Source organism: Leopardus geoffroyi, chromosome D3 (genome assembly GCF_018350155.1).
Source record: "Leopardus geoffroyi isolate Oge1 chromosome D3, O.geoffroyi_Oge1_pat1.0, whole genome shotgun sequence".
Lineage (NCBI taxonomy): Eukaryota > Metazoa > Chordata > Mammalia > Carnivora > Felidae > Leopardus > Leopardus geoffroyi.
The window spans coordinates 44,460,342-44,476,526 of record NC_059339.1 but is presented as its reverse complement, the minus strand read 5'-3'; the positions used below and the strand labels follow the sequence as shown (position 1 = coordinate 44,476,526).

The following is a 16,185-nucleotide window of genomic DNA, read 5'->3' as shown; positions in this document are numbered from 1 at the left end:
ATGGGGTTTTACTGTAACCTACCAAGAGGTAGCTGATGAAGTAATAAGTACATAAATGGTAATGGTCCAAATTGTTAAAAATTATTGCACAGCTTTTCCTACCTGATGTACCAACAGTTCAGCCACTTCTACATGATTGTTAAGGGCAGCCAGATGCAAGGCAGTATAACCATCATCTTTCTTCTCATCCACAATCCATGGTCTTGGTAATTTAGACAGTAAAACACGCATTGCACTGAAAGTCAAATTTACATCATTTTGGTATTTATACAATTTGATATTTAAATTATTTTCTTTAAAAAATTATTCAAAAGAAACTTGAAATCAAATAAAACTATTCTTCTTTAAAGAAAATTATGCCCTCAAAGACAAATGAAGTATATTTTTTTCTAAATCTCAAATACACAGCTTTTTCATGCTTTAAGAGGTAAAGAAACTATCACCATTTGGGGGACAGAATCAAAACAGAATGGGAGTGTTACAAGGGGAAAATATTATGAGAGGGAAGAAAAAAAACACAAAGGGTTTTTTTTTTAAAAAGACAAACTTCATGTAACTGGCAGCTTATCATGAATTGCAGCTAAAAATCTGATATATGGCATTTAGCAGTGATAAATCTAGTTATATCAAAACACACAAAATAAATGGTAATTATAATTTAATATTTAAAATTTAAGTACCAATAACAAAATATTTCTAGAGCAAAAAAGTTATCCTAAAGACCATCAAAGAGTAAAATATTAAAGAGCAGGAGAAGTAATTATCAAGAAGGGATGCTTCTTCATAAAATAAACTAATGGGAGAGGCACCTGGGTGGCTCAGTCAGCTAAGCGTCTGACTCCTGATTTTGGCTCAGGTCATGATCTCCTGGTTCGTAACTTCAAGCCCCACATCAGGCTCCACACTGACAGCACGAAGCCTGCTTGGGATTCTCTCTCTCTGCCCCTCCCCCACTCACATGCATGCTCGCACATGCACTCTCTCTCAAAAACAAATAAACTTTTAAAAAGTGTATAAAAAATTAAACTATTTTGACTACATTAAAATAAAAAGCTTTTGCACATCAAAGAGAACCATCAACAAAACAAAAAGGCCACTGACTCAATGGGAGAAGACACTTGCAAATGATATATCTGATGAAGGGTTAATATCCAAAATATGCAAAGAATTTACACAACTAAACACCAAAAAAAAAAAAAAAAAAAAAACTCACACAAACAATCTGATTAAAAAATGGGCAGAGGAACTGAATACACATTTTTCCAAAGAAGACACAGAGATAGCCAACAGACACATGAAAAGATACTCAATATCATTAATCATTAGGGATATATAAATCAAAACCACAATGAGATATCACTTTACACCTGTTAGAATGGCTAAAATAAGAGACAAGAAATAACATGTTAGCAAGGAGGTGGAGGAAAAGGAACGCTACTATACTGCTGGTGGAAATATAAATTGGTATAGCCACTGTAGAAAACAGTATGGAGGTTCCTCAAAAAACTAAAACTAAAAATATCATATGATCCAATAATTCTACTACCAGGTATTTACCCAAAGAAAAGATATATGCACTCCTGTTTACTGCATCATTATTGACAATAGCCAAGATATGGAAGCAATCCAGGTGTCCACTGATAAACGAACAGATAGAGAAGATGTGGTACATATATACAATGGAATATTACCCAGCATAAAAAGGATGAGCTCTTGCCATTTGTGACATCAGGAATGAACCTAGAGGATGCTATACTAAGTTAAATACATTAGAGAATGTGATTTAACTTACATGTGGAATCCAAAAAGCAAATGAATAAACAAACAAACAGCAGAATCAGACCTACAAATACAGAGAACAAACTGATGGTTGCCAGAAAAGAAGGGGACATGGGGTTGGGAAGTGGGAGATCTGGGCTTACAGTTATGGGATGAATGAGTCATAGAATGAAAGGTACAGCATAGACAATAGAGTCAATAATTAACAGCACCGTATGGGGACAGATGGTATCTTCACTTGTGGTGAACACAGCATAATGTATAGAGATGCTAAATCACCTGACAGTCATGTAACACTGTGTTTCATCTACACTCAAAAAAAAAAAAAAAAAAAAATTTTAAAGAAATGATGTGTCTTAAAGAAAAACCTAGCCCACTCCCAAAAAAGAAAAGTAAAATTAGAAGTAACTTTTCTTGGGGCACCATGGGCTCAGTCGGTTCAGTGTCCAACTCCCGAATTCAGCTCCAGTCATGATCCCAGGGTTGTGGGATCAAGTCCCCTGCTGGGCTCTGTGCTGAGCATAGAGCCTGCTTAAGATTCTCTCTCTGCCCCGCTGCCCCACTCGCACATGTGCACACACACTCTCTCTCAATATTAAAAAAAAAAAATGTGATTTACTATATGATAGTAACTTTTTTTTTAATGTTTGTTTATTTTGAGAGAGACAGTACACTTGCTTGTGTGTAAGTGAGAGAGGAGCAGAGAAAGAGAGACAGAGAGAATCTCAAGCAGGCTCTGCGCTGTCAATCCCACTAACCTTGAGATCACTGCCTGAGCTGAAATCAAAAATGGGATGCTTAAACAACTGAGCTACCCAGGTGCCTGCCAGTAATTTTTCTTAACAAAAAGATTTTATGTAGAAAACTCATAATTTGGAAAAACCCTCCCCTAATATATTTAGCCACTATTTTGTTTAAGACTGAGAAAATAACTGCTGCTATAGAGTGCTGGACTTGGCATGGACACCATTGACACACACATTAGACTACACATCTTTCCCCCCTCCTAACAAAGAAAGTAAAAACAGAAACACTTTTAAAACTGTGCCAACAGAATATTAAAGGGCAAGAGATGATAGTAAGATACATATCGGGATAGTTCTTCCTAAGATGATATACATTAAAGATAAAAATCTGAAATATAGAAATGTTACAAACATATAGAAAAACAGGCTGAAGATACAGAATAAGAGTGTGTATAAAGGAAACTATAAGTCTCTAAAATAATGAGAATAAACCCTAACATGGCCCAGGATATGTTTCCTTAATAGTAGCCATCTTTAGGGGTTCCTGGGGGGCTCAGTCAGTAAAGTGTCCAATTTCGGTTCAGGTCATGATCTCACAGCTTGTGAGTTCGAGTCCTGCGTTGGGCTCCGTGCTGACAGCTCAGAGCCTAGAGCCTGCTTCAGATTTTGTGTCTCCTTCTTTCTCTGCTTCTTCCCAACTCATGCACACACACGCTCTCTCTCTCTCTTTCTCAAGAATAAATGAAACATTAAAAAAATTTTTTTTTTTTTTTAAAAAGGTAGCCATCTTTGAATCCCATGTAGGAAGCCCAAGAAATCTCAGGACAGGCTGACAGGCTCTGGAGGATCCAAGATCTTCTAAAATTGTATTTAAATTTGGAAGTTTATAGCTCTTATCAGATTTTAAAACAGGTTTATAACCCAAAGTACATTGAGAATCACAGCTTAAAGACAGCTTTCAGTGGTTGTTACTGAAGTTGTATCATTGCTAAGGGGTGACAGAATTCTTTGGAAATCTATGGAAAACTATGGACTTCCTTCCAGAGAAATGCACATATATATATATATCTATCTACCTACAATTTTGAGAGAGTCTACAAACCCCTAAATCCCACTCACAAACCTCATACAAAGCTAAGGTTTCCTGCTGTCATTTGTTTACAGTAACTGTAAGGATTACAGGGGTGCCTGGGTGGCTCAGTTGGTTAAGCATCCAACTCTTGATTTCAGTTCAAGTCATGATCCCACAATTCACGAATTCGAGCCCTGCATCGGGGCTTTGTGCAGACAGCTCAGAGCCTTCTTGGGATTCTGCTTCCCTCTCTCTCTGCCCCTCCCCTTCTTGTGCTTTCTCTAAATAAATAAATAAATAAATAAATAAGCATTAAACATACATACATACATAAATAAATAAATAATCCAACCTTCCTGATTTGGTGGATTAAAATAAGATACTACAACTCTCAACAATAGCAAAATTATGGAAAGAGTCCATCAACTGATGAATGGATAAAGAAATTGTGGTTTATATACACAATGGAGTACTACATGGCAATGAGAAAGAACGAAATATGGCCCTTTGTAGCAACGTGGATGGAACTGGAGAGTATGATGCTAAGTGAAATAAGCCATACAGAGAAAGACAGATACCATATGGTTTCACTCTTATGTGGATCCTGAGAAACTTGGCGGAAACCCATGGGGGAGGGGAAGAAAAAAAAAAGAGGTTAGAGTGGGAGAGAGCCAAAGCATAAGAGACTCTTAAAAACTGAGAACAAACTGAGGGTTGAGGGGGTGGGAGGGAGGGGAGGGCGGGTGATAGGTATTGAGGAGGGCACTTTTTGGGATGAGCACTGGGTGTTGTATGGAAACCAATTTGACAATAAATTTCATATATTGAAATAAATAAATAAATAAATAAATAAATAAATAAATAAACAAACCAGAAAAAAAAAATAATAAAAGAAAATAAGATACTACATACTGGGGCACCTGGCTGGCTCAATTGGTAGAGTATGTGACTCTTGATCTCAGGGTTGTGAGTTCGAGCCCCACATTGGGTATAGAAATTACTTAAAAACAAACTCTTAAAAAAAAAAAAACCAGATATTATGTAACTTTGACTCAGATTCTTAACTGGGAAAACTACTGGTACATTATACTACTGAATGTTTAGATCTGGCATAATCATGATGCTAATGCCAAACATCTTGTACACTACACATGGGACCATGTGAGAAAAGGAATTTAAAAGGTTTTAGGATTCTTTTAGAGAGTTAAGAAGATACAAGTATAACATGTGGGGGGAAAAATTTTATTAAAAACAATACGTAATCATAAGATAATGTAAACACTTACTGATTTAAACAAAAGTTGTGATAGGACTATGTTGAGAGACATGGGGATAATAGACAATGTCAAGAGTTTTAAGTCTTCTTTTTCCATGACATGAAATCAGCAGACAATGTCTACAATTGATAATTTAAGAAAACTGCAGGATAGGGGCACCTGGGTGGCTCAGTCGGTTGAGCATCCGACTTCAGCTCAGGTCACAATCTCACAGTCCGTGAGTTCGAGCCCCGCATCGGGCTCTGGGCTGATGGCTCAGAGCCTGGAGCCTGCTTCCGATTCTGTGTCTCCCTCGGGGCGCCTGGGTGGCGCAGTCAGTTAAGTGTCCGACTTCAGCCAGGTCACGATCTCGCGGTCCATGAGTTCGAGCCCCACGTCGGCTCTGGGCTGATGGCTCAGAGCCTGGAGCCTGTTTCCGATTCTGTGTCTCCCTCTCTCTGCCCCTCCCCCATTCACGCTCTCTCTCAAAATTAAACATTAAAAAAAAGAAAAAAAAAACTGCAGGATAAGCTGGAAGTTATTGGGTGGGGGGTAGACAAAGGGATGAAGAAGGATAAAGCAGAACACAGTTCCCTTTCATTATAAGCTTTATAGTAGTATTTGACTTAACCACACATATACATTAGTTTGATTTTAGAAAGTCAAAACACTAAAATAATATTTAGGCTTACTATATCAAAATATTTTGTATTTTCTACCTTAGTTCTTATAGTCAATATATATAAATACGACAGTAAGTTTTGCATTCCAAGGTGTGGTTTATGCTAATCTCATCAAGGTTTTTTTGGTTTGTTTGTTTGTTTTTAATGTTTATTTTTAAGAGAGAGACAGAGTGCAAGCAAGGGAGGGGCAGAGAGAGAGGGAGACACAGAATTCCAAGCAGGCTCCAGGCTCTGAACTGTCAGCACAGAGCCCGAAGTGGGCTCAAACTCACAAACTGTGAGATCATGACCTGAGCCAAAGTCAGACGCTTAACTAACTGAGCTACCCAGGTGCCTCTAATGAGGTTTATTTTTTTTTCAAGTCACATTATTGACTAGATCTCCTTGAGAAGATGGTTCTTATGACACCATGTTTCCCACTGACTTGTATTCCTGTTTCAGAAGTACCTTCCCATATTATACTGCCAATAACTCAAAGGAGAGAAAGGGAAAGAGGAGCAGTTCCTTCTCTGGGCATAAGCTATCCACTGAGATGGAACCATCACTAACTTGTTCTCCCAGGCTTGCACTTCCTCAGTGAAAGAACCGGAGAAAGCTGAAGTCTCTAAGAAATAAGAGCCAATGGCTCAGAAGAGTAGCGTGGTACTCAAACAGAAAGAGATACGTATTCTTGAAAGCCCACTGCCTCTCTCTCCTCCCTCACTCCCTTGTGTCTTTTTGCTTTTTCCTCTCAGTACAAAATGTATAACTGAACTGTGAGAACAAAAGAAGTTAGAAGTGCCAAAAAAGATCCCAGTCCCTTCTAGATCACATTCTACAAAGTAAATCAAATCCTAGTATTAAAATGCAAAATTTAGACTTTCAGAGAACAGTTTTCACTTCAGAACAAACCCATTCTCTGTTAATTAGTCCCACTTAAGTGGGGTGGACAATCTGAGGAGCCTATAATACAGCCAGGAAGGCCACTGCAGGTGTCCCCTGCAGCACTGTAGTTAATGAAGAGGAGACTTACACTACAATCACTGAGGTCCACAGAGCGGCAGAGATTAGGGTGTTACCAGTTCAATCCATCAGTAATTTTATTGGGGCACCTGGGTGGTTCAGTCAGTTAAGCATCCAGGCTCTTGGTTTCCGCTCAGGTCATGATCTCATGGTTGGGGAGTTCGAGCCCCATGTCAGGCTCCGTGCTGATTCTCTCTCTCCTTCTCTCTCTGCCACCGCCCGCAGATAAATAAACAAACTTAAAAAAATAATTTTATTGAGTCAACAGACTCTCACCTGTGGAGCACAGTATATGAGATTTGGAGGTATTTTTCCTGATGCCCAAACACTCTTCTTTACTTCTCAATCTGGTTGTTTTCCAAGAGGTTAAGGACATGGATGGTTTAAAGATAAGATCTTACGACCAGCTAAGCAGGCATTTGTGAATAGTGCCAAAGAAGCATTAAATTCCGGAACAACTAATAGTGGTGCCTAGCATAATCCCTGGCACATGGTAATACTCAAACGTTTGCTGAATGATGAACAAATGAGTTCTAAGAAGTAGAGGGGACAAGCAGCTGTCCACATTGGTATGTAGCAGTCAAATGGCACTGGGTCCATTTTTAGGGCCTGCCATGCCTTACAATCTTTCTTCAGGAGATAGGCGAACATTTTTCCAAACAAACAAAAGTAGCTAACCTATGGAGGCTTTACATGTTAATATTATTTAATGTAAAAAGACATTAGAATAGCACTATAGCACATACTAGGTGTTCAATAAATGCTAAGTTAATGAACAACTCCTCAAATAATAAAACCAGTTGGTCCAGAATTCATAAAAGGAACCTACTAAAAAAGTTGATTGATCCTCAGCAGAAGTTCTTCAGGGCGAACTAAAAGCAGATTAGTACGTGACATTCTAAACATATTTTTGTTCATTACCCATCCCTATCTGAATGGATGCAGACAAGAAACCTAGGAGGATATATACCAAAATGCTACCCATGGGAATCACTTTAAAAAATTAATATCGCTGGTTTTTATTTTCTTTTATCTAGCTGTAAGTAGAGGAAAGAACTACAGTGAATAGACATTACTTAGATATTTTCAATTATTTTTTTGGGGGGGGGCTTTTATTTTTCCCCCACAAACTCTTATTTTATGTATGCCACAATTAAAAGCTTCATTAATTTAACTTAATTTCATTAAGCAGGAATTTGGTACTGTAGTAAACTTTAGCTCAAAATGAGAAAGAGATATGTAACAATGCAGGCTGCATAAGAGTTGTATAGCTGAGTACTCAATCATTAAACACAACCAAAATTATCTCTTAAATGACCAGTCAGTTATTTCTCCTTCTATGTTTTAAGCCAGGGAAACCCGTTTTACTTAGCTTTTTATCTCCTTTGTATGCCTAATGTAAGGAGCTCAAAGTTTTGTTGAATGGAACGGAAGAAACAATCAAATGAATAATCATTTTCTGAATATAACAGAGACAAGGATATTAGTAGCCTATTAAATTTTGGGTATACTCTCAAGTCCCCAAAAGTGGTAATTCATTAGGAATTATTTCATGATTACAAATCAGAGCAACAGCATGGCATGGTGGTAAAGAGCTCAAAGTTTGAAGCCAAACTACCTGGGTTCAAATTCTGGCACTAGCAAGCTGAATGGATGATGACTTAAGTAGGTTACTTAACTTCTATGCCTCAGTTTCCTCATGTATAAAGTTTGAGAAAAATCACAAATCCTGTCTCAAAGAAGTTGTTATGAAAATTTGGAAGGGGTGGGGCGCCTGGGTGGCGCAGTCGGTTAAGCGTCCGACTTCAGCCAGGTCACGATCTCGCGATCCGGGAGTTCGAGCCCCGCGTCAGGCTCTGGGCTGATGGCTCAGAGCCTGGAGCCTGTTTCCGATTCTGTGTCTCCCTCTCTCTCTGCCCCTCCCCCGTTCATGCTCTGTCTCTCTCTGTCCCAAAAATAAATAAACGTTGAAAAAAAAAAATATTAAAAAAAAAAAGAAAATTTGAAAGGGGTTAGAAGAGTTCCCAGCACTACGGGTGTTTGCTTAAAAAAAAAAAAAGCAAGCTTTCACTGCTACAAAATGGTTAGAAAAAAGTGAGGCAATTTAGAAACCTGAAAATTAACCTATCTTAAACTGAGACACGTATATCATCTTCTCTCAAGATGTGTAAAAGTATTCCAATATCTACAAAAACTGACTCTTTAAAATTACCAAATGTCTACAGAAGCATTCTTAATGTCACTATTTTATTATTTTTTTAATATGAAATTTATTGTCAAATTGGTTTCCATACAACACCCAGTGCTCATCCCAACAGGTGCCCTCCTCCATGCCCATCACCCACTTTCCCCTCCCTCCCACCCCCCATCAATCCTCCGTTTACTCTCAGTTTTTAAGAGTCTCTTATGGTTTGCCTCCTTACCTCTCTGTAACTTTTAACAGAATACCATGGGGGAGGGGAAGTGGGAAAAAAAATGTCACTATTTTAAAATAGCCATCCAAAATAATTCACCTGCTAAGGTATTAAATGCTAAAGACAAAAAGAATGTCAAGAACAAAATTTCCTTGTAGGAGGACGAGCTTAAAAAACTGGTAATAGTTTTTCTTGATTCTTAACTGAATAAATACTTAACAGAATATTATTTGAATTAGGAATAAGATATAGGTTTTGTTTAGGGAAGAACAAGGTTTCTCTTGGGCATTTTTAGGTTTGTAAAATCTTAAATTATATCTCTACAAGTTCATTAGATTTGATGTATAATATTTTTTCCCTCCTTGGTTAAAAAAATAAATTTCAACATTATAATTTATTGTGACTATGCCTTAAAATTTAGAGCAAAAGTACTTTTCCTTTGAAGCATACACTGTGCGGCAATATTACAGATTAGGTTAATGACTATTTTATAATCTCTGATATGTAGAAATGATCATGCCTAAATGTTACTTCAGGAAATTTTAGAGGAATGGCAACGTCGACAGGAGGGGGGGAAAAAACCACTTCACATTTGAAAATGAGATAGAATTAATAAAATGCATTTTAATAGTTCTATAGGTAAATATAATTTCAATATAAAAGTACACAATAACTCAAAAACATTCCAGACCATTTCTCATCTAAGCACTACAAAAAATTAACTAAAATTGACACTGAATTAAAAGTTTTAAGTAGCATTTTTCCAAGATTTCTTTTACACACTACTCTTTTCTTCCTTAATAATCTCTCTCCACCTTTAATATGTAAGTTCTACTTACCATTTCTACATATTTTCCATTCAAATATTATTCATTAAATGTAAAAAGCATGTGTAGCAACAACTAGCTCTAAAGATAACCCTGCAAAATCTCTTTAGGCCTTTAGTTATGTAACATATCATCTTCCACAATATTTTTTACCAACAAAAAATTAGGTTATAAAATATATTTTGGCAGCAGAGGGATTTTACTTGTTCCAGATCTGTCTAAAGACTGTCTTGCAACTAGCCAGAGTAATATTTTTCTTCTTTCCTTTTTTCTCTTCAGTGCTTCTAAGTATAGTGACAGCCGCATCAGGCTTTCCTAGACTCAGCGCAAGCTCAGTGAAAATCTGGGAAATGTAAGTAGAAACATGAGAGACCGCTTTATTTGGCAGTGCTTAAAAAAAAAAAAAAAAAAAAAGGCAGAACAAATGGCAAAGCAGTGTTTGGACCGCAGGATGAACAATCAATAGGCAGAAAGCAAGATAGAGGCTTCCTCAGCTTTTGGATCGACAATCGACAGCTGAGAGACTATTTTTTGCTATGGTTGACTAAATATGGTCAGGGAAGAGAGAGGCACAAGAGAGCCTGTTTGCCTGGGAGTGCATGTTTCAAATGCTTAGCTGCCTATAAAGCTGTAACAGTTTAGCCCGTGGCCACTGAGGGAAGAATATAAGTTAACCTCTGTAGTGACCATGTGGAAGTCCTGACCTTGCTTGCAGACTTGACCTCTGGATATGACAAGGTGGCTTCAATACAGATCTACCAATTAATCTTGGAAACTAAAAACCAAAAAAAAAAACCAAAAACAAAAAACAAACAAACAAACAAAAAACTTCACAGCAAGAAAGATACAGAATATTTCCTGCGAAGTCAGAAGAACCCAATGTATTCTGGTGGGCAAAGGGAAATAGGGTGAATGTTTAGTTACTTGGGGGGAGTGAGGTGTGTTTTGGTTTTTGGTTTTTTGTCTTTTTTAGATTATAAAATTAACTTCTTCTGCAACTTTCTCCCCTCTTCTGAAGCATTTCATCTGAAAAATAAGCAAGGTTCATTTTCTTGGCTGTTACAGCAACCTTCTTTGGTTGCTTAACTTTCTGTACAGCAGATACAAGGTACTCCTATCTGTGCAATACTGGTAATATGACATTGCAAATCAAATGGCCAACTGTGATTCAATTTTATTGCAGTTTTTTGTTGTTGTTTTTTTTAAGGTAAAGGCAAGGGAGAGGAAAAAGACAGCTTATTTTTTTGTTTGTTCGTTCATTTGTTTTCAAATGTATCTTAAAAGGTGAGGTTCTGCATTCACTGATACAGCCCCCTTACTTCTCTCGGCTCATGAAAAGAAGTGCTGAATCAGCGAACAGAGTGAAGGAACAATCAAGATGAAATGGCTGCTGCTGATGTGACTCTTTAGGTCACCATCTCTCTTCCTCCTGCAAATGCTGCATGGCACTAAGCTTACCAGGTAACAGAGCATGATGAGGTCTGCACTTTTAAGGATGCTTATGACTTTCTGCATGCTTACCTATTATTGGCTCAATACATGTTTCTATTGTTAAATTCTATCTGGGCATTGCCTAACTTCACAGTTCAAGTAGATAGTTTATGTAGTATAAAAAGAAATGTTGTTCAAATATCTTGACAGATAATTCTTGATCTCAAAAATGTACAAATCCATTACTATCACCTACATTACTAAAGATTGAGTCTTTCTTGTTTCAGATTAAACGATGATTTTGCATCCTTAGTAAATCCTGCTTGCAAAGTAGGCTACCCTTTAAAAACTAACTATTTCAAGGTTTAGTGAACCAAGAGACTTGGTAGATCACAAAATAGTTTTTAATGCTCACTTTGGGTTGGTCACAAAAATAAATCAGACCGTGCATGGTAAATTCTACTGCTGCGTTGCTGAAACTGCTATGGAGCAGGGCCATTTACTGCTGTGCTCTGACGTGCTCTCCAGGAGCTGCACTCGCTCTTTATCACAGGCTGCAGAAATACTGTTTTCCCTGCATTCCCCAAATATGAACATTTCTTATGGTGTTCTTTTAAATTAACCTTTTAATACCACAATAATTAAAAGCAACTTACCAACCATAATGTCTTTTTAAGCTAAATGATGAAGCTCAAACCCAAGTGCTCACAGGCTAAGCACGAAGAACCTTTCAGTTCTTTTAAAAGTGAGACTTTAGAAAAGTTGACTGTTCGGTAGTTTTCCTTTATATTAAAAAAAATTGAAGAATCAAAAGAACCAAACTCATCAAAATTAGATATTTATACATCTATTCGAATGGGTATTCAACTCAAAGCACCAAAATGCAAAATTCAGGGAAGTAACTAATAAAGGAATGACAAGGAAGTTTTCAAATAATCAAGAATTCTTATCTGTGATCTTTAAAAAAAACTAACAAAAAATTCATCACCTTTAAAAATTCAGTTCATTCACACTCTAAAAAGTTCTAGTTTTCTCCCTATTCTTTCAACTTTAGAGTCAATCAGAAGAAGTACTAATTGGTTAACTGGTTAAGTTTCAATAGTATCTAGTTTGTAATATCCAGTTTGTAAAAGAATTTGCACTGAATTCATTACTATCTACTTGTAGGATCTAGAAGCAAACTACAAAATAAGAAGAAATTCTCTCTGAAGACTATGAAGAAACATTAGGCTGACCTTCCCAATTTCTGAAGTATACTCTGTAAAAACTCCACTGATTCTATGAATCTCTGGCAAAAACAACCAGACCAGGACAAAGTTCAACAGATAACTGGTTAGTGTTTAGACATGTCTATGTCTACCAAGAACAAGGAACCATAAAAGGCACTAATGCTATGATTCAGGTAAATCTGTTACAGTTTAGTCTTTGATAGTCTCTGCAAATGATCTATTATTGCTCTGTATCAGTAAGCTCAATGTTTTACTAACAAATGGGAAAATAAAACATTTCATGTTTTTACAGCTAACAACTTAGTGAAACCTACTCAGAGTACATACTTCTTTATGTACCCATATGAACATACAATGCTATGGAATGTAAAGAAGTATGTATTTTTGGTAGGCAATAAACTGCCAAGAGGGAACTAAACTGCAGCTAAAAGAAGCCTTTGCTTCTTTCTATGTGAATGACCTTCATATGGTAAATTAACCTAGTATCAAAGAGATGACCTTTGGCAATACTAACACCATAAAAATGTACCTACTACTTTTAGATGGAAACAAAATGCTGCTAAGATTTCTATTTTGTGAAGAAAAAAGAGTTTGAAGGAGATTTTAAATTATCATAAAACTCCTTTTAAATCTTTTAAGTGTAAAATATACTACCTTTTACATTTTTAAATTAAGTATGCACATGATTAAAATTTGAATACAGAAAAGAAACCAGTATTACTAGCAAAATGAATGAGGGATACATACACATGACCCAGTTTCTGTCTCCACAATTCGACCTTAACTGAAGTATATCATATCACATTAGTAGGATCAACTGATTTGTTAAGAAAAATAAGATATGACAAAAGCTTAACTCCATTACATTTCAACAACTGCTCTTCATATTTTGATTAATTTATAGTCTGCTAATATTAGAGGAATTTCTGAAGCAAGTTTTGTTATTTTAGGCTTTCTTTTTTGAAAACTACATAGTCATAATTCTAAAAGACTATCTTTTAAGTAACACATTCTACTCTCAAAAAAAAAAAAAAAGTGGTGGTGTTAATCACCAAGTTAATCAGGTCCTTAATCCAGTCTTCACTTTAAATGCTAAATTATTACTTAGAATGAATTAAAATATAAAATTTATGCAGGAAAAATGACACATTCTGGGCCACAGTTGTAAGTAAACAGGGCAAATTGGTAATAGATTGCCAAATATTTAAAAGAAATTAATTTATTATCTATACTATCCTTGAACTTGCTTTCTCCAAAGCAAATGAAAACACCATAGTTAAGAAATCAATTTACACAGAATAATCATCTTTTACTGGTACTATGCAACCGCAATTCAATTTTTACCAACATGATAGGCCCACTATTTATACTATGTTGGAGATATCAAAACACTTTTTTTGTATTTTACACAAAATGTATTTTATACAACTATTAATAAAAATCATAAAGCTGCTGGCAATACTTTATAAGCAGTACCTGTTTCAAGCTACTATGATAGACTTAGAAAAAGAACTAATATTTATATTCATGTATTCTAATCATTTCTTACTAAAAGTTATAATTTCAGACATATATGAAAAGCAAAATGATGTTTAAAATTTTTACATGTCACAAGTTGAACAGAAATGGCTATGAGGTTTTAACTACAGTTAACTACAGTTAACTACTGAAAATATGTATGTCAAAAATACAGGTTCCTCTATAAAACTATTCAAAGGGTATTACTATACTCATGCTTTATAAAGAACGATAGTATTCATTATTCTATAGGTATACAAGTTTTTAATAATTATTTTGAAACAGCCCAGTGACTAAGACTCTCATTGCTATAATATTAAGAGTACATAATCCTTAGGAAAAAAATGACAGCACCTGTTATTCACTTTAAAAAGTATGATTATATACTCATTCTAGTGCTTACAAGTTTAACTTAACATATCTAAGAGTATTTTCAATCACTCTAAAATGTCACATCCATCACTTAGATCAGCTGTTCATTTTTAACTGAGTACATAGTAAACTCTGGGCATCTGCTGACACTGGTGTAACTCAAACGTTTCAACTGTCTCTCTGACAGGGATAACAGATGCTGACATTATCAAATGCCATGGCCTCTCCTTGCCCCGATATGGCCAGTATATGAAACTGCACTGCCATCCAAAAGCACACTTGAGCAACTGGATCTGCTAACCAGCTCCCATATAACCAGTAAAAATAGAAGTCAGTTTTATTGCTATCTTCAGCACTTAAGTCTACGCAATTTAACACCTGTTTCATTTCTATTAGAATAAATGGAAAGAGTCGTAGTTACATTAATTTCACCAGCAGCATGATACTTAACAACCAACAGATGCAGAATATACGTAATATGAGAATTGTTTAAATATTGCCTGAATTAGTGTTGACCTTCTCCCAGTTTAGTTCAAAACATTAACTATTTCTTTACTCTGCATTTCACTGAAAGTACTTAATTCATTACTTTATAGGCCAACTATAATTTCTCAAACTTTTATTTTTGCAAGTATATTTCAGAGGATATCCCCTCCCTGATTCTGAAATGCAACACTGAAATCACATTATAGCAAAAATCTGCTCTACTGACTTTTTAAAGTATTACTTAACTGATTTTAATATTCAAGTTCACTGATTATAGCTGTACACCAAAAGTCAATGTATTATTAAGCTGATAATGGAAGTAACTAGGCAATCTGTACGCAAAATGATAGAGACTTCCGCAGGGGAAACAGACTTGAAAAGCGTTACATTAGTAACCTAGGATTAGTAACACTACATAAGCAAAAACAAAGAAAAAAGCTGGCATGCATGGTAGTGCCTTTCAACACAAGTCCAAGCAATACAGTGAATACACATGTGATCTATTTATAAACCAAAGGGCAGAGGTACTTTCTTAAGGCCACTCATATTCCTCCATCCCTTCCCTGTCAGCAACTTGCTATTAGTCCTCAAGTATAATACTGAAGGAGCCACAGTAGAAAGGTATGACTTTAGTGCTCTTCCCTATTAGCTTATTCACTTGGTTCAGTGCCTAGAGACAAACAGAAAATAGTACTCTGAAATACATCAAGGTCTATTTGTTCCTTTAAATGCTGTTGGTTTTAAAAACAGGTTATTGTCCACACTTAAGAATTACACAAAGGTGTACACTGATAACCCCTTAATACATCAACAAAACATGAAAGGGCAAAGACTTCTGTTCCATTCGAGTAGGAAGTAGGAAAAGTGCCTTCAAAATAGAGAAGTTTACATGTAATGACTGAACTACTACTGATAGGAGAATCTCTAACATTTGTAGAACGTCCATAACCATAATTATACAAATAAAAAACAGCTCTGCTGTTTTGTATCCCAAACTAGCAACACTGCAATGCTTTGCTAGAGCTGGTAAAATGGAACCAAATCGCCTCTTCAATGGATTTGGTCCCCTTCAACCAGCTGTAGCTATGCATTGATTACTACAGGACAGCCAACGTTTCACTGATAAATATCAATCACATGTAAATGAACTTCAGTTTATTTACATTATTTGGATTGTGATTTCAATCAAATAATTTGTTACTGTTAATTCCCCTTGGAAGAACCATAGTGGTTAACAATGTTTATAAAATGTTTTATGAAAAATGTGTGGACAACTTAAGGATTGCAAATAAAATAATTTTACTTATTTATCCTCTCTTGGTGTCAAATTTCTTATCCTTCAGAAAAGAAACGGTAATGAAATGTAGCCT

The 16,185-nt window shown here is 36.0% G+C and overlaps 1 protein-coding gene and 1 long non-coding RNA gene across 3 annotated transcripts in view; one reads left to right on the top strand and one right to left on the bottom strand.

Moving 5' to 3' along the window:
- Positions 1-16,185, bottom strand: part of MIB1 (MIB E3 ubiquitin protein ligase 1) — a 124,756-nt gene that overhangs the window by 32,639 nt on the left and 75,932 nt on the right. Inside the window, exon 13 of the mRNA XM_045457699.1 lies at positions 103-235. Within this exon, the coding sequence (XP_045313655.1) occupies positions 103-235 (133 nt within the window). The remainder of the gene's footprint in view (positions 1-102; positions 236-16,185) is intronic.
- Positions 10,390-16,125, top strand: LOC123587734. Of its 2 annotated transcripts, none has more exons than XR_006707486.1 (4): positions 10,390-10,517; positions 11,064-11,240; positions 12,378-12,612; positions 14,517-16,125. It is a non-coding gene; the product is annotated as an uncharacterized LOC123587734 (long non-coding RNA). The 2 variants fall into 2 exon arrangements; XR_006707487.1 differs by having other exon boundaries at positions 10,402-10,668.